This window comes from Cyprinodon tularosa, unplaced genomic scaffold (genome assembly GCF_016077235.1).
Source record: "Cyprinodon tularosa strain WSP-4 unplaced genomic scaffold, ASM1607723v1 ctg170, whole genome shotgun sequence".
In the NCBI taxonomy this organism is placed as follows: Eukaryota; Metazoa; Chordata; class Actinopteri; order Cyprinodontiformes; family Cyprinodontidae; genus Cyprinodon; species Cyprinodon tularosa.
The window spans coordinates 112,609-138,664 of NW_024038532.1; the positions used below are offsets into that span (position 1 = coordinate 112,609).

The 26,056-nt window shown below is 38.8% G+C and overlaps 1 protein-coding gene across 2 annotated transcripts; it reads left to right on the top strand.

The window, feature by feature from the left end:
* The first annotated feature begins 391 nt into the window (after positions 1-391).
* Positions 392-24,819, top strand: zgc:110045 (uncharacterized protein LOC664755 homolog). Of its 2 annotated transcripts, XM_038281427.1 has the most exons (13): positions 393-1,003; positions 9,724-9,834; positions 9,982-10,005; positions 10,095-10,127; positions 10,233-10,349; positions 12,699-12,830; positions 13,797-13,925; positions 14,479-14,568; positions 16,816-16,857; positions 17,224-17,299; positions 20,289-20,341; positions 23,454-23,623; positions 23,952-24,819. In XM_038281427.1, the coding sequence occupies exons 2-13, from the start codon at positions 9,757-9,759 to the stop codon at positions 24,310-24,312; spliced, it is 1,305 nt and encodes a 434-aa protein (XP_038137355.1). In that variant the 5' UTR covers positions 393-1,003; positions 9,724-9,756; the 3' UTR covers positions 24,313-24,819. The 2 variants fall into 2 exon arrangements, with proteins under 2 accessions (XP_038137356.1, XP_038137355.1); XM_038281428.1 differs by lacking the exons at positions 17,224-17,299; positions 23,952-24,819 and having other exon boundaries at positions 392-1,003; positions 23,454-23,602.
* The last annotated feature ends 1,237 nt before the right edge of the window (positions 24,820-26,056 follow it).

Sequence of the window (26,056 nt, forward strand, 5' to 3'; positions counted from 1 at the left end):
TAATAGTATAAATATCTATGCATTATATTATTTTATGATAATTTCAGTATGATTAATAAAACTCTGAACTCAGGTAGACGTACACGAGGCATACTTGATGTGATGTGAAGTGAACGTGATTTGTTGGTAGATATTTGCTAGGCAAGCCATGAGGCCGTTATTGTCTTGGAGTGACACGCTGAATCATAATTAAATATGCCACTTCTGCTTCACTGATTCATTTCCTGCACAGTTTCAGAGCCCAGATGAATACATTTTTTTTTCTGGGCAGAATGGTTTTATTGTATCCAGTTTGGCCTCATTAGGGAGGCCACAAGGGCTTGTTGTGGGTGTAGGGCAGAGGCTGGGGGCACCCCATGAAGACATAATGCTTAACACCACTAAATAACTCAGATGCTGCTTTGTTGTCTGCAGATCTCAATCGGTTAGATTCCTAGTTTAAAGACGGTTTATTTTTAAGCAGGCAGGAAGCTTTCTGAGAATCTAATGAAAGACTCAGCAGTCATGCCGAGTCGTTGGTCATAAAGACGTATTGGTTAACAAGGAATCTTTTCACTGTCTCTCTCTGTTGATGACTGCGAAATGCTTGATATGCTGGCTTTTTTCTTTATGCTGCTGTAAGTGTAACTCACTCTATCTGTGCTGGACAGCGTCCAGGACAGCGAGCCTCCTTACCCTGCCCTGCCCTGCCGCCAGGCCTCCTCTGCTTGTGGATCTTGGTTCAGAGGAACGCCTCCTTGGTGGCTGTGACAGGGGGAATTAGGCGAGAGATGCGGGCCCACTTGCCCTGCGTAAGGGCTTATCTTGGGCTAAGCTGAGGGACTAACAGCAAAGCCTGCCTTTGGTCCAGCCGGTCTGAGGGCAGAGGGAGCCATCTGTCCACTCTGTGGATCACTGCAAAACAAAGGGAGCAAACACTGACCGCAGACTTCAAACTAAAAGGGCCATTCATTTCAAAGGCACCAGAACCAAAGAAGAGGAGCAGGAAATTCTCTCACACAAGGTCAGTTTGTGTAAATCATCGGCCTTCATGAATGGAGGTCAAATCTTCTTCTTTATATAGTTTCTGACTATAGTAATCCTGAGTTTAAGTAAAAGAGATACTTGAAGGCATCACTTCTGCACATCCAATTGAAGGCAGACAATGTGAGTCTTTGTTTTAATGCTCTACCCCTGACTCCTATTAGGTTGAGATGTTTTGAGCGGCTTGTTTTTTCAGCTCTCTTCTGTTTTATTTTGTCAAACTCGTCCCCTTCAAGCTTATGTGAGTTCACACCTAAATCCAACTTGTGAAGCATCTCTGTTATTATAACCTTAATGCTGCATTCTGCTTGGCCTCATGTTATGTGCAGGGTCACAACAAAGCTATAAATAGTCACCACTTCAGATATTTGCGCTGTAATCTCTCTCACAGGGGTTTTTAAAAACTGTTTTATCGCCATGACCGTCAGACACGCTACTTATTAAATACAATGCCTTTATTGATTCGGTGACACCTCGAACACAGAGTATAACACAGTATTTGATGAAGCGTAGCACATTTTAATGTAATTACATCGTTAAGAATGAGACATTCTTTGCTTTAGCCTTAGATGTTGAATTCATAGTCAAACGAAATCCCTCCAGTAATCCACTTAGACATTGTTCGACATTTCCCTCCAGGATTAAGGCCCTGCGTGCGCGCGTGTGTATGTTTTAATTGTCTGAGGCATTGTGTCTGTCAGTGTTCACCGAGCAGAGTTTGCACATAGATGATCTCGTTTTTATGGTGTAGACTCCTCGGCCGCCGTCGTGCACCGTGGTTTTGTTCGGAAGTCTTGAGCGTGGACTTGCTGGAGGTGACAGAAATAGGTCAAAAGGGTCTTAGCATTAACTAAACAAATCCGGGGCTGTAGGATTAGAGAGAGATGCTGCTGTTTGTTTGATGTCGCCATTGTAACGATTCACAGGGAGGAGAATACTGTGGATGTTTGCAGAAAGAAGCTATAGTCTCTTATTCATGTCTTATTGTTTAGTTTAGTTTTATCATATGATTGAGATCCAGGCAGTTTTATCGAGTGAGAACTGGGCTGAGATTGTTTTCTTTTCCTCATCCTGGTTATTTGCTGCGTTATTGGTGTCAGTTGATCCCAACACACCTCAGATGATTATCACTAAGTGGATTGTGTGATTGGTGCGGTGACTGAGGTTTATCCATGCTACTTTTTTGTGTTAAATAAGGATATAGAGTTCTCTATGGAATCTTTCATAATAAGCTATTCCTCCTTTGTTCAAGGGAAACACAAACATTAAATACTATAATGTTGCCATTGGACACTATATAAACGACTCTCTTTAGGTTAGAAACTATAAATGCCGAGGCAAGAAAAAAAAGTATGAAATTTAATAGATTAACATTTCAGAAGAAGATTAAATCAAGATTATAATTAGAGAAATTTACAAAATAATTCCTGGGAGGAACAAATTATGGGACAACTGCTGAAGCTGCTGCATATAGTAGAAAATGGCAGGTAAACAGAATAAAGAGCAGAACAACAGAATAAAATACCAGTAAACAATGAGAACATGTGAGCTTGAACGCAAAGGCATGTGAAGAGAAATGATAAGTGAACAAAAAGAGCAAGCGAGGAAAAAGGGCTAATCAACAATAAATGAGCTAAAAAATGACATCAACCAATATTAGCCTAGTGCAGGGGTCACCAACGTGGTGCCCGTTTGGCACCAAGGGGCCCTCAAGGACAACATGGGGTGCCCTCAGCATCTTTTGAAAAAAAAACAATTCACCAGTGGACTAAATCTGAAATGTTATTTTTTACTGAAGCTCTTATTTTAAAGGAATTATTGAGCATTTTATCAAATCAATAAATTAGAACATTTCAGGATTTATATGGATTTCATAATGAGAATATCTAAAAGCAAATAAAAAATGAAAAAAAAAAAACAATAGAAATATGTTTATTATCTATGAAGTTCAGGTGAACGCCGACTCATCTAGTTCATAGGTCAGTATTGGTAGCCCGTCCTATGACTCAGTACAAAACCCATCAATGAGATCGCACCAAACAGGAAGTTAAATGCACAAAGGATCCGGTAGATTTCCAAATAGAACACATCCGATCTTAACCCATGATCCTTTTTTTAACTAGTTTAATTAGTTTCTCTCGTATGCCACGACGTAATGCATTGATCTGAAAATCCACCTCAGACGCAACGCACGCAGTGGCGAGGGTTTGATCCGTCAGATGGAGTTAAATCACAAAGAATTCAATGTTGAATCGGTGCGGCAGCTAAATGCTAGGCGATGGGTAGCAGCCAAAACGTTGCAATTTCACATAATCCTGACGAGATCCGAAAAACCGTAGCAAAGACTAGCAAGCGGGTGATTATGTATGTTCACTAAGTAAATATTATGTAAATAAACCCTACACTTCTCGCTATAAATGTAATCAAAACCCATTTAAATGCAGAAACTGATTGACATTATTGATTTTCCCATTAAAAGTTAGAGAAATCTCAGCCATGTTTATACCAAAACGTTTCAGTTTCACATTATCTTGAAAAATCTTTGCAAGAAACGAACAAGCAAGTGAATATGTACATTCCCTGAGTAAATATTCTGGCAACAAACTATACATTTCCCACTAGAAATGTAATCAAAACTCATTTTAATGCAAAAACAAACTCAAGTTATTAATCTTTCCACAAAAAAATGAGCGAATGTCGGCCATCTATATATATTTTTTTCTTCTCCCAGCTGGAATCTTGAAAGTCACGTGACTAGGACGTAAAACAATAGAAAGCGTATAGGCAGAAGAAACGTAACAGTACCACAAAAAAATTGCCATTAATTTACCTCCACTACGTTTTGCAGTGTGGACCAACGTAGTGGGGGTACATTTTCCCACGAGACTGGGTTGCATAAAGTAGCCCTCAGCCTTAAAAAAGTTGGTGACCCCTGACCTAGTGGATTAGAGTTGTGTGCTTGTGCTCTGAGAAGGTTGCAAGTACCCGGTTCGATCCCCACTACTCTGGGTACCTGAGCAAAATCCTTAACTTCACACTGCTCCCTAGGCGCTGCACAATGGCAGCACACTGCTCCCCAAACAATAAAAAGATTTACATACATACAAACAACAATAAAATAATAATCAGAAAAGCATGAACTAGTATAGCAATACACAAAAAATATTTTCTACAAATCCTAAAGAAAAATTTAATCGAGTTAGAATTGTGAGATTTACTGTGTATTTTATTTTATTATAAGCATATAGAAATCATAAATAGACCTAATAATACATTAAAATGTCAATATTTCCCTGAATGCCTCTTAGGTTGCTCCACCTCTACCAAAAGCTTTCTTTAGTCAAGATTAAGCTTCTGACAGATTTCTAACTTTGTCCGCTCCTCTATGCACTGCAAAAAAGATCTAGAAAGAAGTAAAAAAAAATTCTTAAATTAGGCGTTTAGCCTTAATTTGAGCAGTTAAACTAAATTATTTGCCAATGGAATGAGTAGTTTTACTCTTCAGATAAGAAAATTAGATAATATTCACTTGAAATAAGACAATAAAACAGTTTTCTTCTTATTTTAAATGTAAATTGTCTTGTTCCATTGGCAAAGTGTCTCACTTACCTCCTCAATTCAAGAAAAATTGCACTTATTTTAAGAAAAAAATGACTTATTGAGATTTCATTTTTATGCAGTGTGGACTGGTGGAGTTCACTGATGCTGGTTGAATGCCTGGCATTAATTCATCATTTTAACATCCAAAATATATATATAAAAAAAGTTTTATGTCAAATCTGGGGATAGATCACAAAAGAATATTAATAATCTGATTTATTCTCATTTAAATCTAGTTTTGATGCGTAGGATCATTTTCCCATGTGTCCACTTTTCAATTTATCAAACGATTTCTGGTGAAGCTACAGATTTTTGAGGCAGCCTTCTTTTTTAGTTGATCCAACCACCTGGAACAATGTCCCACTGATACCCCACAGGATGTTGCTGCCACCACCATGCATAACAGTTTGTACACTATGTTTTGGATTGAAAGGCTCAGCTTGACTCTTCCAAAAAAAACAACCAACAAGTTTTTCTAAAAGCAAAAAAATTCAGCCACACTTAAAGGTAGTAAACTTGGAGCAGAGAATCTGTAAGTTTCTGTCTGTAAGGTTGTTTTTTAGGGTTCAACCTCAGCTCCATTGTATGGAGCCTTTGTTTATGTTTGACCAGATAATGATAAAAAAAAACTCTCTAATGACTTCAAATGTGTTATTGTATTTTCAGACATAAAGGTGTTTATTGTATTTACATTCACGCCCTGGAAAAGAACGATTAAATTGAACATTTTTAAAACCCTACATTATTTTTTCTGTAGGATGATAAACATCAGAACATACTTTAATCGGATTACCAGCTGTCATGTCCCACCCCCCACTCCACTTCTGCTTTAAACTAGACATCCTTCTTGTTGTCTGGTTGTACCAAAGAAATAAATCCATCATTACAGATGGTCAAAACTTATTTTGTTTCTATTACTAATTTTTGCTGTAAGATGAAGCTGGAAAATAAGAGCAAGACCTTCAGAAGCAGGATACAGGCTAAAAGATAATTCAGTGCTGTGTGATTATCCCAGAGAGAAGGACGGAAAATCTCTGGTAAAAGTGCCATTGAATAGATCCATATAAATCCTATACAAACCAGAAAAAAAAAGAAATTATCTTCTTTATCTCTATCTGCTGGCAGGCCACAGATTGAGTAGTTCTTGCTTTTCAGTGCAATCACATTTATTGTACCTTCACTGGAGGAAACCAAAAGCACTTCATCCTCTGCTGCAGCCAAGGTTTAGCATGAAGGATTTACAGTGAATGTTCACTAAAAATCCAGACTGTCTTTTGCTGGAATTACTCTCCCTCCATGCCTATTAGTTATGCATCGTCATTCGTCAGAGTCTGAAGAATGACTTCTCAGAGCCATGATAATGTCATAAACAGTGTGTCCTTGGTTGGTCCTTTATAGAGCTGCTGTTGTCTCTCTGTCTGTTACGGTCCAACAATCTGCCCGTCGCGTACAGCATCATCGTTCTGTATTTGCTCTACAAATACAAAGAATTGGACACGCAGCCGCAACAGAGTCGACAGTGTGTCGTTCAGAGACGAGTCACACTCGTATCACTTGATCGTCAGGCTTCCACAACACAAGTGGCTTCCTTTGTGTCTTCTCTTATCCGAGGGAGTCACACAACTTTTATTTAGCTGGAACTAAAGATACGTGAAGATCCCTCCGTGTGATAGGCTTATCGTCCCCCTCCACTCACAGCTTCGCCATCAGAAGAAGACAAACCATCCAGAACTCCTCAGACAACACCAAGCCCTTGAAAAACTCTTGAAATAGTCCTCTGAACAGGATGAAAGTGTCTGTTCAAACTGTGGAAAGTGCTTCATTGACTTTGCTGCACGGTGCTTTGCACATGAACTTTTCCACATTTTGTCAAGATAAATCCCTAAAAGTCATAACAGTTTTTCACTATTTAATTCTAAAAGCAAAACAGTTATTGCAATCAAGAGAAGTGGTTTTTACAGTTCTTTACAACTAGAAATCAAAAAGCTTTGCTTCTCCAAGTTAATGCAAAATCACCTTCGGCAGCAGTTGATGAAATTTTAGAGTTACTTTCTAATCCCCTACATATAAACAGCTTGTTGTCTCCTTTTCTTTAGGTGAAAAAAGCCCAACTGTGTCAGAGTTGATAAAGCATCTCTGTTAACATCACCTTGTAGATCCTCAGTTGACACTGACTAGGCCAAATACATGAAATGAGCTAATCCATTCCCCAGTAGCTATAAGGTTTAGTCAATATCCTGCTGAAAAGTGAACCTCCTCACAGTCTTATATCTTCAGCAGAATCTGCCTTTTTTTCGAGGATTGTCCTGGAATGAGACCATCCTGATCTCGCGAGCTTTCAAGGTTTCACTCACAGATCAGTCTGGAGACTCTCCGTTAAAGAAAATTTGGAGCCGTTCACCAAACGAACGTCCAATTAGCGTTGGCTTTGAGGTGGGTTGAGGTGTGACGCAACGAGAAGCGCAACAGTTCAGTCTAAAGAACATGGCTGCTTTAGCCGATGAAACCAGCGTTAGCGTGGCTATCTAGCAAGTTTGATCGGAATTACAGAGTATTTCTTCACTGAAAGAAGAGCAAAACACTGCTCTGGAGGCTTTTCTCAGAGGAAAAGATGTTTTTGCTCTTCTCCCGACTGGTTTCGGCAAGAGTAGCCTGGCTTGTGGTTGTGTTTTCGTCGTTGCTCTGTTAGTACGTCATATGCTTCGTTGATCTGATTGGTTTATTTGGCCCGTCTATCACCAACATAGGCCAATCAGCTAACCAGTATTTTTGCCCCTTCCCAAAATTACTTCAACGGAAGGTTTCCAGATGGATATGCGGGGCAAATCCATCTGGCGGAGTCAGGTTACCATCTTCCTATCAACACTTTAAATTTTAACATTTTAAATTAAACATTTTAAAATATATATCTTTAATGGCTTTCTTCTTACTATTATCTGGAATGTAGTTCCTCCTTCTGGCTGTTTTATTTGCCCATTTCTGTATTTGTATTTGAATTTTTTCTGTTCTTTTTCTACTGCAATGCTTAATATCAGCTACTTTGTTTGTAAAGCACTTTGTGCAGCCAGAGTTGTTCAACCTATTCTCATTATGAGTGCGTATGAAATCGTACGAAAAGTTATGCACCCTAATTTCGCAATTATTTAGGCTGAGTAGTTAAAAATCATTATGTTGTTAAACTTCATGTCAACAAATGAGATCAAATATTCTTAATTATTGAGTTAATTTCACTTAAACCTTTGTAATAATCTGAATTATTTGTGTATTGATTAAGCATAACTTTAAAATCTTAATAAAGAACAACTTAACTGTAAAATGGAAGTAATGCAACCATCAGTTAAATAGTTGAAAATGGATTTAATTGAGACCGTTTAGTGTCTCCAAGGTATGAGGATAACAAATATTAACAAGATGATCATTGTATTCTCATTATCAGTTCGTATGAAATCGTACGAAAAGTTATGCACGGTAATTTCGTACGTTTTTGACGTTTTTTTCGTCGTATTTCGTCGTATTTGTACGTCTTGCCTCGAGACAAGATATCCTTGCGCATGCGCATCTTACGCACCATTCAGTAACATAGAATTTAATATACAATTAACCCTAACCCTGACCCTAACCCTAAGATACAAAACAGCAAGCAACCTGTTTTTCCCAGTTTTACGTCCGTCTGCGGATCTGCTTTTTTCGTCTGTCTGGCTGCGCACTGACCTGTTTTTTCGAGGAAAAACGTCAAAAACGTACGAAATACGGTGCATAACTTTTCGTATGATTTCATACGAACTGATAAGAATATGATGAGATGATTCTCTCAGGTAATACGAGGAAATAAACATTATGCTAATTGATGTCAGTATAATACTGAGTGCATATAAATGTTGGCTGATATGCAGTAGCAGGATGTCTTAGTGTGTCTTAGTGTTTATAGTTTGGATTCAAGAAGCAACTGAACATTAAACTTGAACTCGAAACTTGAAAATGTTTCAGTTCATATAAATTAAAATGTTAAATGGTAGTATGTGGAGTTTTTTATTTAGCATAATGATACGTTTCGATTAGACGGAAATCTACATGAAGAAGTACAACGTAATTTCTAATAAACTTTTTGAGGAAACTGTCTTTATTTTTTAGATTCCTCTTACTTTTTGGGGTTTACAGAACGTCTCATTAGTAAGTCGAAAGGTAGAAATGGAGATTCTCATGGTTCTCATCTAACTGTTGGGTCTAATGCCAGTTTTTCATAGAGGCAAGAAATGTTGAATAAATGCCTGATAGACGTCCTGTTGACGCACTCTCTCCCCTGAGCTGTGGTTCTCTGCAGCTCCTCCAGAGTTACCATTCCCAATTAATTTAGGTGGATTACAATTTCTCTATGTTTATTTAAAGCTTGGACTGTTCTTGTAGAACCCGACCCTGCTTTAATCTGTATTTCTTGAAGATCTCTTTATGTTATTTTTACACTAATGCTCTTAAAAAAACAACAACAAAGAAACTATGAAGCCTTAAATTAACAGCTGAGTTCATACAGGAAATGAACGACTTATTTGCATTCTGAAAACAACTGGTAAAACTTGATTCTATTTAAGAACATCAGAGTAAATGGCAGTAAATGAAAAATCTTCAGCACAAATTCCAGATTTGTATTTTAACAATAAGCCCTCCTTTCTGTGAAATCCCAGTACAAGGTTTAAGGGTTATAATAAAAGAAAATGTGATAACCTTCATACTTCTATAAATTCTTTTCTGCCAATCTTAAATTTGGGCCCAAATAATAAAAATTTTCATCTTTGCCTTGTCAGGCTAAAGATTGGATGTCATGCTTTTCATTTTTTTATGATATGGCTTCAAGCACAAGGATCTGACTTTTTTGCAGGTGTAAATTTGTAATAAAAAATCATAGACTATTTCTGCTCTAACTATAACTTAGTTATAGCTAACCAAAGACCATGCTCACTCAAACTCTGAACACAGATAAATCTGCTTCTTTGAAAAATATTCTCGGATGTGGCTGATTTCCTCCTCAATTTTACACATCATTTCCTGCACATCCTGAAGCATTACGCTCCTTCTAAAGCATTGGTGCTGTCTTTCTTTTTGCAGAGTGTTTACCTTAAAGATCTGAAATCACAGAGGATGTCGGACAAGGAAGAAATGGCCTTAGATAGCGGTCTTAACGTCACACTAACGCTGAGGCTGCTGATGCACGGAAAGGTAATCAGCAGATGTGCAGATTTTCAGGACTGTGTTTTTCCTGTAATGACCCATCTGGTGGTAACGGCTTCTGAAATGATTAAATCCTGCTGTAAAACTGGTAGCATGCTGCCTCTTGTTCACTTGTTCCTATATTTTCTCTTACAGGAAGTGGGGAGCATAATTGGAAAGGTAGATTTTATTAACTGTAACTTTTTGCAGTTATTGTCTCATTGCATTTGCCTCATAAAACCCATTTTTGTTTATTGGAATGATTTCAGAAAGGAGAGACGGTAAAGAAGATGAGGGAGGAGGTGAGGTGTCTTTACTGCATGGTGGCGAGCGGCGCTTCCGTAATCCAGGCTGAATACTTGGAACAAAAGAAAGCTTGAATAATTAACGGTGTGGTGTGTTTATAGAGTGGGGCTCGCATCAACATATCGGAGGGATCATCTCCTGAGAGAATAGTGACAATCACAGGACCTACAGAGGGAATCTACAGGGCCTTCTCCATGATTGCACAGAAGTTTGAGGAGGTAGAGAATCGGATTAGGGACCAATTTGCAGCTACTTTGATCCTCGGTGATTTATTATTTGATCTAAGATAACTGAATTTTGACCAAAACAGTAGAAAAAGACACATTAGACTCCACTTTGTCATTGTTTATTACATAAGCATGAAAAAGGTTTTCCAGAAATCCAGTTCACCCATAATTAAAGAACAGGATGTGTTTACGTTTCTGTGTTTGCCTCTATCAGTAGCTCACATTGCTGAGGTGGAAGTTTGACCTGAGACAAGCGTGCTTCACTTCTTGATCAATTCAGTTTGGACCAAACTCAGACAAAGCGTTCGTTCGTTCGTTCGTTCGTTCGTTCGTTCGTTCGTTCGTTCGTTCGTTCCTTCCTTCCTTCCTTCCTTCCTTCCTTCCTTCCTTCCTTCCTTCCTTCCTTCCTTCCTTCCTTCCTTCCTTCCTTCCTTCCTTCCTTCCTTCTTCTGTCACACTTATAGACAACCATTCACACACCTAAAGAGGATTTAGAGAAGCCAATTAACCTAACAGTCATATTTTTGGACTGTGCAAGGAAGCCGGAGTACCCAGAGAGAACCCACACATGCTCAGGGAGAACATGCAAACTCCATGCAGACCTAGCCTGACGTATTCCTACTCAATTCTAGTCAGAATATGAGTCTGATACTGCTCCATAGAGCTGTGATTATGGGGCGTGTTTCGAATGAACCAGGAAAAAAAATGCCTCTGCACTCAATTGGATAGACCTACAACCAATAAGAACAACGGAGTGCGTGACGTATGTTAAGCGACGCATAGTTGTTGTTAACAAAAATCAAAGCGCGCAGTTGCACGCCTAGAATAAGAAGATGAGCCTTGATCGCGTTTCTCTGTTCCTCTTTTAAAATTAATTTGCTGTCGATATCTTCTAGAACAGACCTAATAGCAGAATCTATTCACCTCAACTCTCCAGCAGCAGCCATTGTTGTTGTCGCCCAAGCGCACTTTGGTCACATGGTTGATTACGTTACTGTTGATCATCTGTCCATCATCGTATAAAGCCCGCCCTGACAATTTGATTGGATCGCCAGAGAGTGGGCGATCATACTCGCGCTACTCTGGAGCAGAGCCAGACCGAACTTCCCGACCTCAAACCTTGTGGGCGGGACTAAGTTCGGAATGGCACCCAGGCTAATGCAGACCCACCCTGAGCCGGTAATTGAACTCGGAACCTTCTTGCTACCCACTGCGCCACTGAGCAGCCCTCCACGAAGAGCTTCGCATTTGACTATAAAACACATTCAGTAGAACAAAAAATTCATTGCTTATCGCTGGAACTGCAAGCTGTCTATGTCCTATGGTTGCAGAGCAAACCCGATCATTATCCTTTCCCCACCGTGCTTGACAGCTGTTTTATGTGCTCCGTTCTCTTCCCTTAACATGGCATGTATTAAATATTGCCAAATCTGCTCGTAGGGCATTGCTCGAGTAATATTGTCTTGAAAAATGCTTCCAAACAAGCAATGGATGCACAATGGTTGCCCGCCCATGGGAATATTGGCAACAGTCTTAAATGTGCTTACAGGGAAGATCTTTCCCTTCATTTTCTATGTCGAGTCCGGTTGCTTTCTCGTATCAGGACAGGGTGACTCCAAAAAAATCGACATAAAAAGTTAAGAAAATAGGACATACTCTACCTTCATTGTCTCACAGTGGCAAACACAAGTTGATCGATATAAAAATCTAGTGTCCAGATGCTCGCTGCCTGTATCAAGTCCTGGACGGGGGGGAAGGTCAGTCCTGGTCTTTCTCTCTGTGTGGAGGAACAATAACAGACTGATGCTCTTCTCAACGTTTAAAAAAATAAAGGTGTTTTGACCAATCCCAGATGGATGTGGAGCAACAGTTGCGTTTCTTAAGACATTGCTTATATTGCTGCTTCCTTGGCATTGTGTTAAAACACAGCGATGTAGCCTAAACTCCTGTTTATGTTGCGATGGTCATATGATGAAAATCAGTAACCACAGAGCTTCATACAGCAGATCCTGTACTTCTTTTAAAAAAGGAAAACTATTGATTAAACCTTTTGCCTCCCCTTTGTTTAAGAGGTGTAATACAGCGTGTAGTTTTTTTTAAAATTAAAGTCAAATTGTTTTAGAAGCTGGTAAACTCTTAAAGCTGAATAAGGTTGTACTTTGTTTTTGCCCTGACTGCACATTTATCTGCATCATTCGCTATGACAACGGAGTTTTGAGAAACTTTCAGCTCCCACAGCTTTGTAAAATAACTGAAAAGGACACATCAAACAAAATTGACGTTCTGTAAATAAAACAGAGGGAAAAGAAGCGGAAACATATTTCTTGAATTCTCCCTCAGGATATCACCGCAGCCATGACGAACAGCAACGTGACAAGCAAGCCACCTGTGACTCTGCGCCTGGTTTTCCCAGGGAGCCAGTGTGGCTCGCTTATAGGAAAAGGAGGCTCTAAGATCAAAGAGATAAGAGAGGTAAGAGGGTTTTATTTCCTCTGTCTTTCCCAGCAGAAAGTTGTTTGTGTTGCACCCCAACAGAAATAAAAAATACTCCTCTCTAGGGTAGCATTTTCATCAGAAACTCAAATCAAACATTTCTTGTTTTCTGTGCTTTTCAACATTGGCTCTTTGGTCACTGCTTATGAATAACCCCTTAACCCCTTGAACCCTACGGACCCACCGGCGGGTCCAGCTGCTACATGACCTCGTAATTTTACCAAACCCCCAGTATTGATGTAAAAAACATATTTGGCACAGTTTGGTGACATTTATGGATAAATGTGCCAAAATGGCCTCTCCGCCTAAGAAATTTCTCACTAATACCATTCTAAAATAAATATGATTCATCTGATTGAGTCCAAATTTGGTATATTTTTACACAACATTTAGATTTAAAAGTCTGTACTACTTTTTTGTGCTATAAAAATATTTTGGTAGTGTTTTGCAATGTTTATTTCAAAGAAAATTTTGGCAAGGTTCAAAAAATGCAAAATATTTTGTATTTTGTCCCTAATATTTCAGGCAGGGTCAAAGCTACAATGGTGCTGACACCAGAAAACCATTCTATGACATCTTACCTTTACAGACGTACCAAAACTTTCTTCTTAAATCTAATAGCTTTGAGGCTATAAGTTATTTACTTTTGTGTGTTTTTGTCAGGCAGAAATTTATTTATACCCCCTTAGGGTGTAAGAGGTTAAGGTTCAGCATAGTTTGAACCCCCCCCTTTTCTTCCGAATGGACAATATCTGCAAGTGTCTCTTCAAACACTGGAGCATGCATTGCCTTTTAGCCTGCAGCTGCTCCCTGCAGTGGGTCTGCTCACAGTGGGTCTGAAGTAGTCTGGAGGTGCTTCAAAATGCATTTCACTCTGCAAGATGGTTTGTTATTTTCAGGAATAAACAGTTTTTATCTCCTCTGTGTTTTTCTGCTGATGTAAAGACCACAGGCGCTCAGGTTCAGGTGGCGGGAGACATGCTGCCGGACTCTACAGAGAGGGCTGTCACAATCTCGGGCACTCCACAGGCCATCACTCAGTGTGTGAAGCACATCTGCTCCGTCATGCTGGAGGTGAGCTCCGTCAGAAAGCAGTCGATCTTCACATTCAGCTGCATCTATTCAGGGTTCAAACTCAAACACTTCTGCAAAAAGTGTTTGGTTATTAAGCTGCCTGATATGAAGAAGTTCAGTAGTTGCAAAAGTTTTAAGCAACTAATATATTGGTATTTTTAGGTAGATGTTTAATTCCTTATGTGTATTCTTCTGTTTGCAGGTTTTCTCCATAATATCATTTCTCATCAGCAAACCCTTGATGAATATCTAAACCTCTTTGTTTTCCTACTTAGTATTTTCTGAAGGCTGTCAGCAGCAGAATTTACTGTTAATGTATTCCTGCAGCATCAGGTGAAGCACTGGGCTTGGATTTAAGTTTCAACTTAATCCTCATTATTGGGTTTGCTCGCAGCTTTATTTGCTTCAGGGTCTCATGTACCTTTCACTGCAGATGCAAGGGGCATAAAAATGCTGATTGAGTAGTATAAAGCAGCACATAAAATGCACCACTGCCAGCTGTAGGAGTGCATTATGTTTTCTCCCTCTTTGGTTTGCATGGCCGTGCCTCCAGTCTCCACCGAAGGGAGCGACCATTCCTTACCGTCCCAAGGTCCTTGCTGCAGGAGCTCATGCTGTACTGGCACCGCAGCATTCTGCACAAGTAAGTGGTCAATATAAACAATTTAAGGATAAAAGCGTTCAGCCGCAGCACACTGATCATTAACCACTAGAGGGACTCATTTGGGTGAACATACCGTTCTGAGTTAATGACTGTAATTACTGTAATTGACAGACTGTAATTACTTCAGTAAATTTAATTGTCAATTTTCTTATATATACATGGAATGCAGACAAGTTAAAATGTTGATTCTCATGGACTCACTTTGCAACATGAAGCAATATCCAAAACAACAAATAAGCAACTAAAATGCAATAAGAGGCAATATAACACAAGAGGTAGAGTCTAATGTGGTTTAAGTGTCTAATTTCTCATTTTACCTGCTCCTTTTACAGTTTGACATTTAAAAAAAACTTTAGTGTATTCTATTGAGATCTTCTACAATGATTTCCACTCATCTGCAACCTGCAAAATAGTAATTATATAGATTTGTAATGGCAAAATAATGGCAACCTGGTGAATCCTACGGTGTAAAACATTTACAAGTACCAAAACAAATTATAATTTCAGTAAACAAATTTACATAAAAAAAAAAACACTTTTTAAGTTCCAAAACAAATTATCATTTCAGAAAACAAATTTACATTTAAAAAACACTTAACAAGTTCCAAAACAAATGATCATTATTGTTTTCTGAAATGATAATGTGTTTTGGAACTTGTAAAAAGTGTTTTAGATTTTGTAATGTTGGTTTGCACCTCCAGGCCACCGTAGAATCCTAAAAAATAACACAATCATCGTATTATTTCTATACATATAGAGAAAAATAGTTCATTCATTCTTGAATGGCTTTATTTACTGTATCCATATAGAGGATTGACTTTTTTTATGTAAAATTTGAATTTTCAATTCCACATTTCATGATTTATGGTATATTTGATTATTTGATAAATATGAAATAAGTCTCTGGTGCATTTTATTATCGAAATGGATATTTATTGGTATGTCTGTTGATGGAATGGGGCATTTAGATATATTTATTTGTATAGTCATTAGTCCTGCATATGCCTGCGGGGTCATATAGAATAATTCAGATAATTGTTTTTTTGAGCCTCAACTTTGTGTTTCCTGACTCCAAATATAGGGAGCCAAAACAAAGACAGGAAAATTCTATTGATTCTGTTTTTTTTTTTCTGTACATATGATAATTTTGAAAGTATTTATGCTCTTGTATAAGTCTTTCTTTACAATGATACCCCTAATTCAAATCCAGAGGCCAAAAGTTTTCAGCAACAGCATCAAAAAGACAATGAACACAGCAGACAGGACAGAAAGAAACTCCTGGAGGAGTTAAAGTTAAGTTTTGTTGCAGAAAAATATCCCAACCTTTAAAAGTCTCACAGAGCTCTGCTCAGATGATCTCTGGAAAAAAATGAAAAGTAAAATTTAAGACTAACCGATACCTGGCTATCAACCTAAACGGACAGGTAGGCCAAAAAAAGCATGAATCAGAGAAAAGGCTTAGAGACCCATGGCAACCCCAGACAGATGTCTGATTTTAAGATGTGTGGAGGAAAAGTAAGTCTTCTTATCAATCATAAAAAGTGGTTATATCATCACGATGTAGGGAAGGTTCTCCTCAGTACAGATCAGAATAATGGTTGAAGTGAAAAACAGGACATTTAGATAGGAAACCTTGTGAGAAAGACTTGCATTTGGGTCTGAGCTTTACCTTCCAGCAGGAAAATGGCAGCTTTGGTGGAAAAGGTTTAGAGTTGAATAAAAAATTGACACAATCTTCATATTTTTCAATATTAAACCCATGAATCCCTTTTCCCTTCAGTTCACAATCATGCACCAGCTTGCTTTAGTCTGTTATATGAAATCCCATTTCAATACATATAGGTTAGTGGCTGTATTACGATTGTCAGACTCTGAATATTCCGGCATGGCAGAGCGAAACCTGAAAGATGGGTTGCGTGTAAAGTTCATGTGCTCGACTGCCTGGCAAGCTGCTGTCCTGGATTTTGGCTCTGTGCGTTCTGACCTATCAGACATCTGTTTATATTATTGGATTTCAAGCCACAGTCAAAGGGGGCAAAAAAACAGCAGATGACATTTAGATGATTCTCCATCAAAATCCATACGCATTAGAGGCAGGGAAAATTGGAAGGGAATGGATTTCCACTGTGCTGTCCTCGCACTTCAGAATATCTGAAAGAGTTTCTATTTCCTGTTGCATGTTCCAGCATGTTGTATCCTCACCTCTCATATATTGTGTCCTTTCAGGCGTTTGCTATTCCAGGACAGTATGCATTTGCACATCAAGATGTAAGTATACCCACCCGAGTGAACGACACACGTTCTAATGATCTGCTCCTGCCCACTCCTTCCAAGCACACCGATACGCCCTTTCTGAGCCCCACTCTGCAAAGAGGAAACTTCAGTAACCCTGATCTGTTGACATTACTAACACTAACCCACAGTAGTGACCTGCATTGATTGAAATGGAAATGATCTGATCTATAATCAGTTGTAGCCAGGGATGTGTCTGTATTCTGCATGCTTTCTAAGGCAGATGAATCTCTTTCACACTGACACCATCTGTGATGTTTGTGAACTTCAGATTGTAGTTTTCAGCTCCTCTGAAATAATCCACTTTGATTGGTTAGCTCTAACTTCCTTCCTACCCTGCAGTTGACCAAGCTTCACCAGTTGGCTATGCAGCATATCCCCCTCCCTTCCCTTGGGCAGAGCAACCCTACCTTTCCTGGTACGTACCCACGGCCCCCCGGGGAAGTCCATCTATCCCTCTGTCTTCACTCCTCTTGGAAATCACACCATCAATACAACGCTGTCACTTCAGTGAAGATCGAGGATGTCTCCATTCTCTCAGAGTTTACAGACTCTCTCAGGTTTTTTTCTTTGTAGTTGGTGGCTTTTCTACTAGTATTTGCTTTTAGCAGATGAAAGAAAAGAGAAAAGGGCAGTCAGTTTAAAGGTTAAGCCACCAAAGGATTGCTTTGTCAATAATCTTGAAAGTTAGCTGCTGAGATATTTACACTCTGAAATAAAAGAGAATATGTTACAGACTTGGATAGAGAAAAAAAGTAAGCTTATTGGGGGTGGAAAAAGTGAAAAAAAGAGCAGAATATTTGCATACAAGTAAATATTTCTAACCGTTTCTCATTTCCTCCCAAATTTTACCCCATTCACCAAGTTATCCCCTCCAAAATGTCCTTTACCTTCACAACATTTCTCCTCTAAATCTAACATCATCTTGGCCACACCATCCCAAACCTCTGTTGTCCCAAACTCATTTATTCTGCCCCAACTAACCACAAACATTACATTGCATCACAGGCGCTTCTCGATCGGTTAGAACATCATTAAAATGTTCATTTATTTCATTAATTCAACTCAAAAGATTTGAAACTAAAACTATATAGATACACTACTGAGAGTGATATATTTCTAACAACCAGAGATGGGAAGTAACGAAGTACAAATACTTCGTTACTGTACTCAGATTTTTCTTTTATAAGATTTTTCTTATATTTTTACTTTACTACTTATTTTTATGGCGACTTTTTACTTCTACTCCTTACATTTTAAAAAATTGGCTCGTTACTTTAGTTTTGAATCATTTCAATGGAGTTACTGTTATTATATTTCACGTCATCAATACCAAATTCAATCCAATTGGATGGGAATCTACGTTGCATTTGACGCACCACTACAATATGAATCGACAGATTTGCGGCAAATCATTGCAGCTTGGTGGCGGTGGCGTTAGCATAGTAGCATGGAAGACGAGATGATTGAAAATGAACACAACGGAGATCTAGTCCTATTGGTAGACATCCATTTAAAATGTTGGCAACAGCATGAAAAAAGTGGTTTCTACTTTTACTTTTATACTTTAAGTAAATTTACAAGCCTGTACTTTGTTACTTTTACTTGAGTAAAGAAGTTTAATCAGTACTTCCACTTTTACCAGAGTATTTTTTAACACAAGTATCTGTACTTTTACTCAAGTACGGAAAGTGAGTACAGTACTTTTGCCATCTCTGTCAATAACAAACGGTCATTTCTAAAGGGGCTAGCTGTTTGTAAGCAGATAAATGGAAAATTAAGTGGAGGGAAAATGTGCCGACAAGTAACAGAGTTTATTGCAGCATTAAAGGCATACTATGCAACATTTTTCAGTTAATTAATGTGTTCCATAACGTTTTGGATGTTTAAATGAGTCATTTTAGGTTGAACAAAGGTATTCTCGGCCGCCCTGGTGGTCTGTAGGGGAAATACCGTACTTGAAATTGCAGGAGCCCTCGGCCCGCACCCACAGGCTCAGAAGTCTCGTGCATCGCGAGAGTCGGTCTTGCTGTACGGCGAGAACTTGGCTAACTACAATCTTTGTTATTTAGACACGCACATAACAAATAATGTATGAAAACATGCTAAATTTTCAAACTCGAAAATTGGAACAAAATAGTCACTTACCGCAGTAGACATGGTGATTCGTTGCGTTCGCCTGTCTGCTAAGCTCAAAACAACCGCGCCTGGCTTGACGGAGAAACCAGGAGAACAGCTGAGCATATTTACGACAGTGCACTTTTACTTTCGCCCTCTGGGGGGGGGGGGGGTCTCGCTGAAAAATCAACACCGGTTGCATAGTATACCTTAAAGAAACTATGGATTTTTTTAAATCAGTCAAAGTCTAACTACACCCTTTTCACCTTTTCGTATAAGGTGGAGGTGTACACTGTGTATACTGTGTGTGGATTGACCAACAAATAGACTCATGCAAAGCAAGACTCCATTGTTGTCTAATCACTTGGACCATTGGATTGGATCTAGCTGATGTTTCAAGTGCTTGGCTCTTCCTCTGATAGCTAAACTAAGCAGAGCGCCATCTCATGTCAAGAATGAATCATTGCAGTGTGGGAGTCTAGCTATCCATTCAGGACAAAGCTAGCTCATTTCACTTGCTGTCTCTTCAGAGGATTGCTGTTTGCATGTCTTATATCAGTAAAGCTGTGCATACACTGTGCGATATTTTCCGTTGTGGCATGCAGCTACAGCTCAAACTGTACGACGAAACCACAGGGTTTAAAAGTTTACAGCTCACCATGCATGTTCTCACAATGTGCGGCCCGAAGCTCTGATGAGATCTTATGAAAACCGACTGATTGTTTGATTTTCTCCCGACCTTACGATTCCTGATCGGGAGGTGGTCGTTACCCCCTGTACACTATAGGACGCACTGGAGAATCGTCCCGAAAAGAGCAAAAAATCATATAGTGTATTTCCAGCTGAAGGCAGCTGAACGCTTCTCTATTAGTACTAAACTGATTTTGAAGTTCTGTTTGGCTTTAAACTACAATCAATAAAAATTAACCAAATGAAATGCTTGAAACATGAACACTCTGAGTGCAAAGAATATTTTTAGCTTCAATTTTTGAGCTGAATGACTGAAATAAGTGAAATTGATGAGATTAATTTAAATTGATCAGTAGATTTGACAGTTTTTTTTTTTTTTCAGACAGCATTTTATGTGAAAGTCATCTTATAACTGCAGCGAGATGAACTCTTTAAGTTACAACACATATATGCTGAAATATTGTTAATTTTCTCAATTCATTTGTTTGCCTGAGCTATATAGTTGTAATAAACAAGCCATGTTGATTTTTTTTTAAATTTATGAATGAGTAAATTAACTGCAAAAATCCGTTACTGACGTTTCTTGTCCTAATTTGCAGGACTGGATGCTTCTGCACCAACGAGTACACAGGAGCTGGCAATACCCAACGATGTAAGTACTCAACTGTTCATATCCCACCACCCTCACTATGCATCCTCATGACCTCATTAGAACCTTCAAGTAAAGGAGGAGGATTATGGGATAAAACATCTGAACAACAGGAAGTACCTGTTGTATTTACCTTTCCCAAGGTTGACAAACAATTCTTCATAAAATCACCAAATGTATTGCCATAGCTTTGATGTTAAAGGTGTAACTGAGTATTACTTAATGGTCACATTAATTTCAGGTAAGGAATGCAATCATTATTATTCACTCAGTATGAGACTTAATAGCAGTTTATTTTGCACGTTTAGTGCTACTTTGAACATTTTTAGTGTTCCTGGCAGAAATGTTTTTACAGTGTATATCTATACAGATTTAACTGAGGATTTTTGAAATATATGAATACATTCACCTCTACTAATAATTGGCTCAATATCTCCTAAAAGTTGCACCTAAACTGTAGATCTGTAGTGATCAGCAAACTTGTGATACTATTATAGCGAACCAGCCTTTTCTTTTTTTTGCATAATGCATAAATTTTTAATCAGGAAAATATATTCTAACATTTTCATTTAAAACATTGTCTTGTTAGAACACAAAATTGTCTGTATAGTGGCTGATGGACTACAGCACACTGTTCTGTTAATCAATATGAAAAGAATCTGTTTTACAAGTCTGTCAAAGTTGTAAAACAGATTTATGTCATGGTCCTGTGTCGCAGTGCATCCAAACCTTTGAAAGAATCTGTCAAACTCACCCGTCGAAGTTAGGGGGCAGTTATCTAACATCTGATTGGTCACCCTGCACATTAAGGCGAAGCAAATCGATTACAGAGGTCGTTTCTCAATTCACGACGAGATTCTTGACGAGTACGCACTCGCGTTCTCATCAAGTCCGTTCTTGGCGAGAACGCAGGAAGATCGGACTTGACGAGAACGCGAGCACGCAAGCACGTATGTGTATTGGAACAAAAGCGTACCCGTGACGTCATCACATGCAACGTTCTTTAGCATTTCTTTAACAGTCAAAACTATTTATTCCCTACACAAAACATTTTGAAAACAATATTTTTAATTTCTAAAGCTTAAAAAACATTTTAAAAAAATTACAGAACCGCAAAAAACCGCCATCAGAACGAGCGGTAGTTCACACATAACTAGACCGAGAGAAGTGCGCTACAGACGGGGTAACATTAGCCCTGGCTGCGGTTACCCTCGGAGGTCTGCTGGTCACTCTGGTCCGCTCAACGTCGGACTTTTTTTTTTTAATTTCGCACTAACTCTGTAAACGGGCCACACAGGGAGGCTTAAATGTATAATGTTATCGCCTCAAACGATTTCAAAACGTACTTTTGAAGAACAACAGCAGCAGAAAAGGGAATGTTTAACTTAACACTGTGAGCGCTGTCTCGAATCAAGCTGCGGCCGCGGGGCATTCTGGGAAAGCGGTCAGTCTGAAGAACGCACAAGTCTGCTCTGGTGCATGCTCGATAAAGAGGGCGGGGCGAGAACAACATCCGGGGATTTGATGAGTTCTCGATCTGGCGTTCTCGAGAATTGGAACGGTACTCGGGCTGAGGCTGATGACGTGTCACGAGTACACGAGAACGCTCAAGAACGCATATTGAGAAACGGCCAGAGACTCCATTCGTGTTAACTCCGCCCCCTAACTTTGATGGGTGAGTTTGACAGATTCTTTTAATGGTTTCGATGCACTGCGACACAGGACCATGAAATAATTAAATGCACACTGAAATAATTATATATATTTTTTGAAAAAAACTGAAGATGTATTTTATTAAATTAATGACACATTTATATATTTAATTCCTTATTTATTTAATGAATTACACATTTAACTAATTGTTTATCGCTGTATTTATTTATTTAATTGCTGCATTTTATATTAGTGACGTGGTTTTAATTAATGAATGACACATTTATTTATTTAATTCCACATTTAATTAATTATTGACACATTTAATTATTTATTTAATGCTGTAGTTATTTATTTAATTTCGCCGCTTTTTAACCTCCATAGATGACGTGGACCTAGTTATATTTCATTACAAATAGGAGAGGCTTGAGCTAAAACTGAAACTGAGGGGTGTAGAATGGTTCTCCACGAGTTGTGAAGTACTGTTGGGGGGATTGACGAAAATTCTCATATCTCTGGAACTTCTAGTGTTTGTATTTCCATTTTTAGATTATTTATTTGTTGTTACTTTTTCAATTTCGGTTTATTACACTGGCAGCTGATTTTTTTGCCTTGTTTTTGTCTTTTTTTGTGGAAGGCTTTTGTAAACTTTCAAACACAACTATATTTAAGCCTGTATGTGTAATTTTAGCCCTGGGAGAGGTTAAAAAAATATCTGCCATGATTTCAAACCTGTGTAAAATCAGTAAGGGATGCAAATCATAAAATGGAAAACTAAACTTACATTCATGTTGACACTCTTGTCATGTTATCAGCTGCAGGCAGCCACCAACTAAACACTTAAAGTTTAAAAACAAAGACCACTCAACCCTGATCTTGCTCTTCTTGTTATAGGTGTCAGTTTAATGAAATGCAAAAACAACAAAGCACTTGTCCGACCATTTCCCAAGCTGGAATGCTGTCTTTCTTGAGTCTGGTTGTTACCAGGCAACCGACTCAGAAGCATGAAAGAGTCAAGCAAGTAACCTTTGCCTAAAATTGTGAATTGTCAGTCAACACCACGCATAGAACAAACAAGAAAGATTTGACATGGTAATTACTGAGTTTCAGAGGTGCTGGTTGGTAGACAGAGCACGCTGCTTTACTCTATTTACAGACCATCACATTAAAATGTTTAAGTAGAAAACAAATGAGCAAAGTCACAGAAACGCTGAGAATTAGCTGAGATTAAAAGTCAATCCTCCACTGCTGCGATCCCACCAGTTTGCAATCAAATCCTACTTCATTTCTAGGAAATAAACTTAGATGAATACATTCTTTGTTACTAAAATATTACAGGCAGGGATGTTTTTGCTGTCGCTGCAGCAGCTTCTTCTTTCTTTTGATGTCAGATCTAATTCCTGGACAGCTCTGAAATATGAGCGCTTTTGTTATTTACATGCTTTCAATCTCTTCCCTCTAGTTTATTGGCTGCATAATTGGAAGACAAGGAAGCAAGATCAATGAGATTCGCCAGGTCTCTGGAGCTCACATCAAAATTGCCAGCGCCACTGATGGCTCAGCCATGCGCCAAGTCACGATCAGCGGCTCGCCGGCCAGCATCGGCGTGGCCCAGTACCTCATCAACGCCAGGTGAGACATTACGCAGGGCAGCCACGTCCTGCGGTGCTTCACATTGCAGCCTGATGATAAGACATCCAAACAGCATGCTGCTGTAAAGGGCAGATTTGTTGTGTTTCTGGGTGAGGCTGGATTTGTTCCAACTCACTGCCCTGTTCTCTTGACTGCATAAAAAAATCCTCATCTTCACTGCTTTCTTTATATTCATTTTTTTACCCATTTATTTGATTTTTGTGTTTTCTTATTTCTCCCATTCCTTCCCTTCTTCTCCCAACCTTTCCTCCATTTTTTAATTTTCTACCATCTTTCTTACCCCTCCCTCATCCTCCCGACTCCCCAGCTTGGAGATGGCTAAATACACCATGCAGGTTGCATCCTCTGCGACCCCCGTTGACCTCAACATGAGCTTCTCTCAGACTGTCCCCACCGCCTCCTCTGCCGCCACCTCCATGGCTGTCCTGGCGGCCAACACCCCCACTCCCTCCACCATTAACGTCCACTCCCCCTCCACCTTACCAGGCATCCAGAGCCAACACTACGCCCTCCCTGTTTCCAGCCTGCTTGGCATGAAAACTCTTCCTCTCCTGACCGTCCATCCAGCAGCAGCTTCTGGCCTAACTCAGGGTTTAGCCGCTTACACTGCAAAAATGCCGACTTCTGGTACGAAGAAATCAGAGCGGCAGAAGTTTTCTCCTTATTGATGCTGCCTCGTTACGTCTACAGGACCAGTCAGAAGTTTACATCCAGTTAAACTTCAAGAATGTAAAACAAAATAAATCTCTATGGATGTTTGGTTAAATTTAGGCTCCAATGACCTTCTGGCATAATTCTGTCTGGATATTTGTGGAGTCCTTTCATTATAAATGGTAACATGCACCTAGCTTAGCTAGACTTCTGGCACAAATCTAGCATTTCAACTAGTCCACTGGTTTTTAAAAATGTAAGGTCTGAGCAACTTTAGACAAAACAAAAAGTCCAACATCTCTGATTTCGCTGTTTCTAAACAAACCTTTTTCAATTGATGGTAATTTAAAACCTCTATCCAAACCAGTTTGCTACAATTCTGACATGTCAGAGTCAAATAGTTAAAGGAAAAGTTCGGTCATATTCAGAATTCAAACTTCTGAAAGTACTTTAAATATGAAATTATAACATACTGTTCAATAAATGATAAGTGTTTTTAATTAGGAGGCATTTTATTTGAATGTGCTTTACTGGAGGCATCCATGTTTGTCAAAGAACACTACTGCCACCTACTGGTTAGTGACGTCACGGTGCGGTATCGGCTGTTGATCAAGTCCCAGTGCTGTATCTGGTGTTTGTCACAACGCGCTATTATCCAAGTCATCTTGAAAACATTCTTCTTCCAAATGTTGGCTACATATTACGTGTTTTTCCAGAAGTTTGATGGCAAATCCTCCCTCTTCACTGCAAAAAATCTAAATCTAGATAAGTCATTTTTTCTTAAAATAAGTGCATTTGTTCTTGGATTGAGGGTGTAAAAGATACATTTTGCCAATGGAACAAGACAATTTACACTTAAAATAAGAAAACACAGTTGAATTCACTTATTTCAAGTGCATATTATCTAATTATCTTATTTTAAGAGTAAAAATACTCATTCCATTGGCAAATTATCTAATTTACCTACTCAAATTAAGGGTGAATACACTTAATTTAAGAAATTTTTACTTATTTCTAGCTCGTTTTTGCAGTGTTCAAGTTCAAGTCCAACTACGAACCCATCCGTGGAGGATCAGGAATCAGAAAGGTGGAATTACTAATTTTTTTTCACTATTACCCGATGTATTCCAGCATCCAGCTGCCATGAACGTGGGCATTGTCAGTTTCACTATAGCTCTGGTGAATTTCAATGGTGAAGTCCTCTGGAAATCTTCAATAATTGTTGTTGATTGCAGATGTGTCTAGTAGTTCCCATTGATCTTGCTTGCACCGTGACGTCACTGCTGGAAGATGGCAGGAGGGAGGTTTTATTATATATTTGGGCAAAAATGTCCCAAATCCTGACATTTTTTTTTCTTTTTTTTCCTGATTAACGCAAAATTAATTAAATCACTGCAAACATATCAGTTTTAGGTATAGATAATGATCCGTTGATTATTCCTTGCTGACCGAACTTCTCCTTTAAAACTTGGACACAGTAAAGTGTTCAAGCAGGAAATAAAACTGGTCTGGAAAGAGTGAAACAGGTTCTTCCTAAAACCTGAGTGCAAGTAAACTTCTGACCAGCCCAGTCCTCGTACTGATAAGACTTTATTAAAAGATGGCAGATATCTTGATATTAACATATAGGCTTGAAAACACTGGTGTGATAGATATTTTTCAGGTGTTCCTTTTGTTTTCCATAAAGGAGGAGGATATTAGACCCAGACTGAAATGACGATAGCATTAAAGCACGTCTTTGGTAATTAAAGAGGCGGCCGC

Excerpts from the sequence above, each read along its gene's own strand:
- zgc:110045 (XM_038281427.1), top strand. The coding sequence starts at position 9,757 with ATGTCGGACAAGGAAGAAATGGCCTTAGATAGCGGTCTTAACGTCACA. Across the intron at positions 10,350-12,698 it reads TTGCACAGAAGTTTGAGGAG|GATATCACCGCAGCCATGAC; the intron begins GTAGAGAATCGG and ends ATTCTCCCTCAG. Across the intron at positions 13,926-14,478 it reads TCTGCTCCGTCATGCTGGAG|TCTCCACCGAAGGGAGCGAC; the intron begins GTGAGCTCCGTC and ends CCGTGCCTCCAG.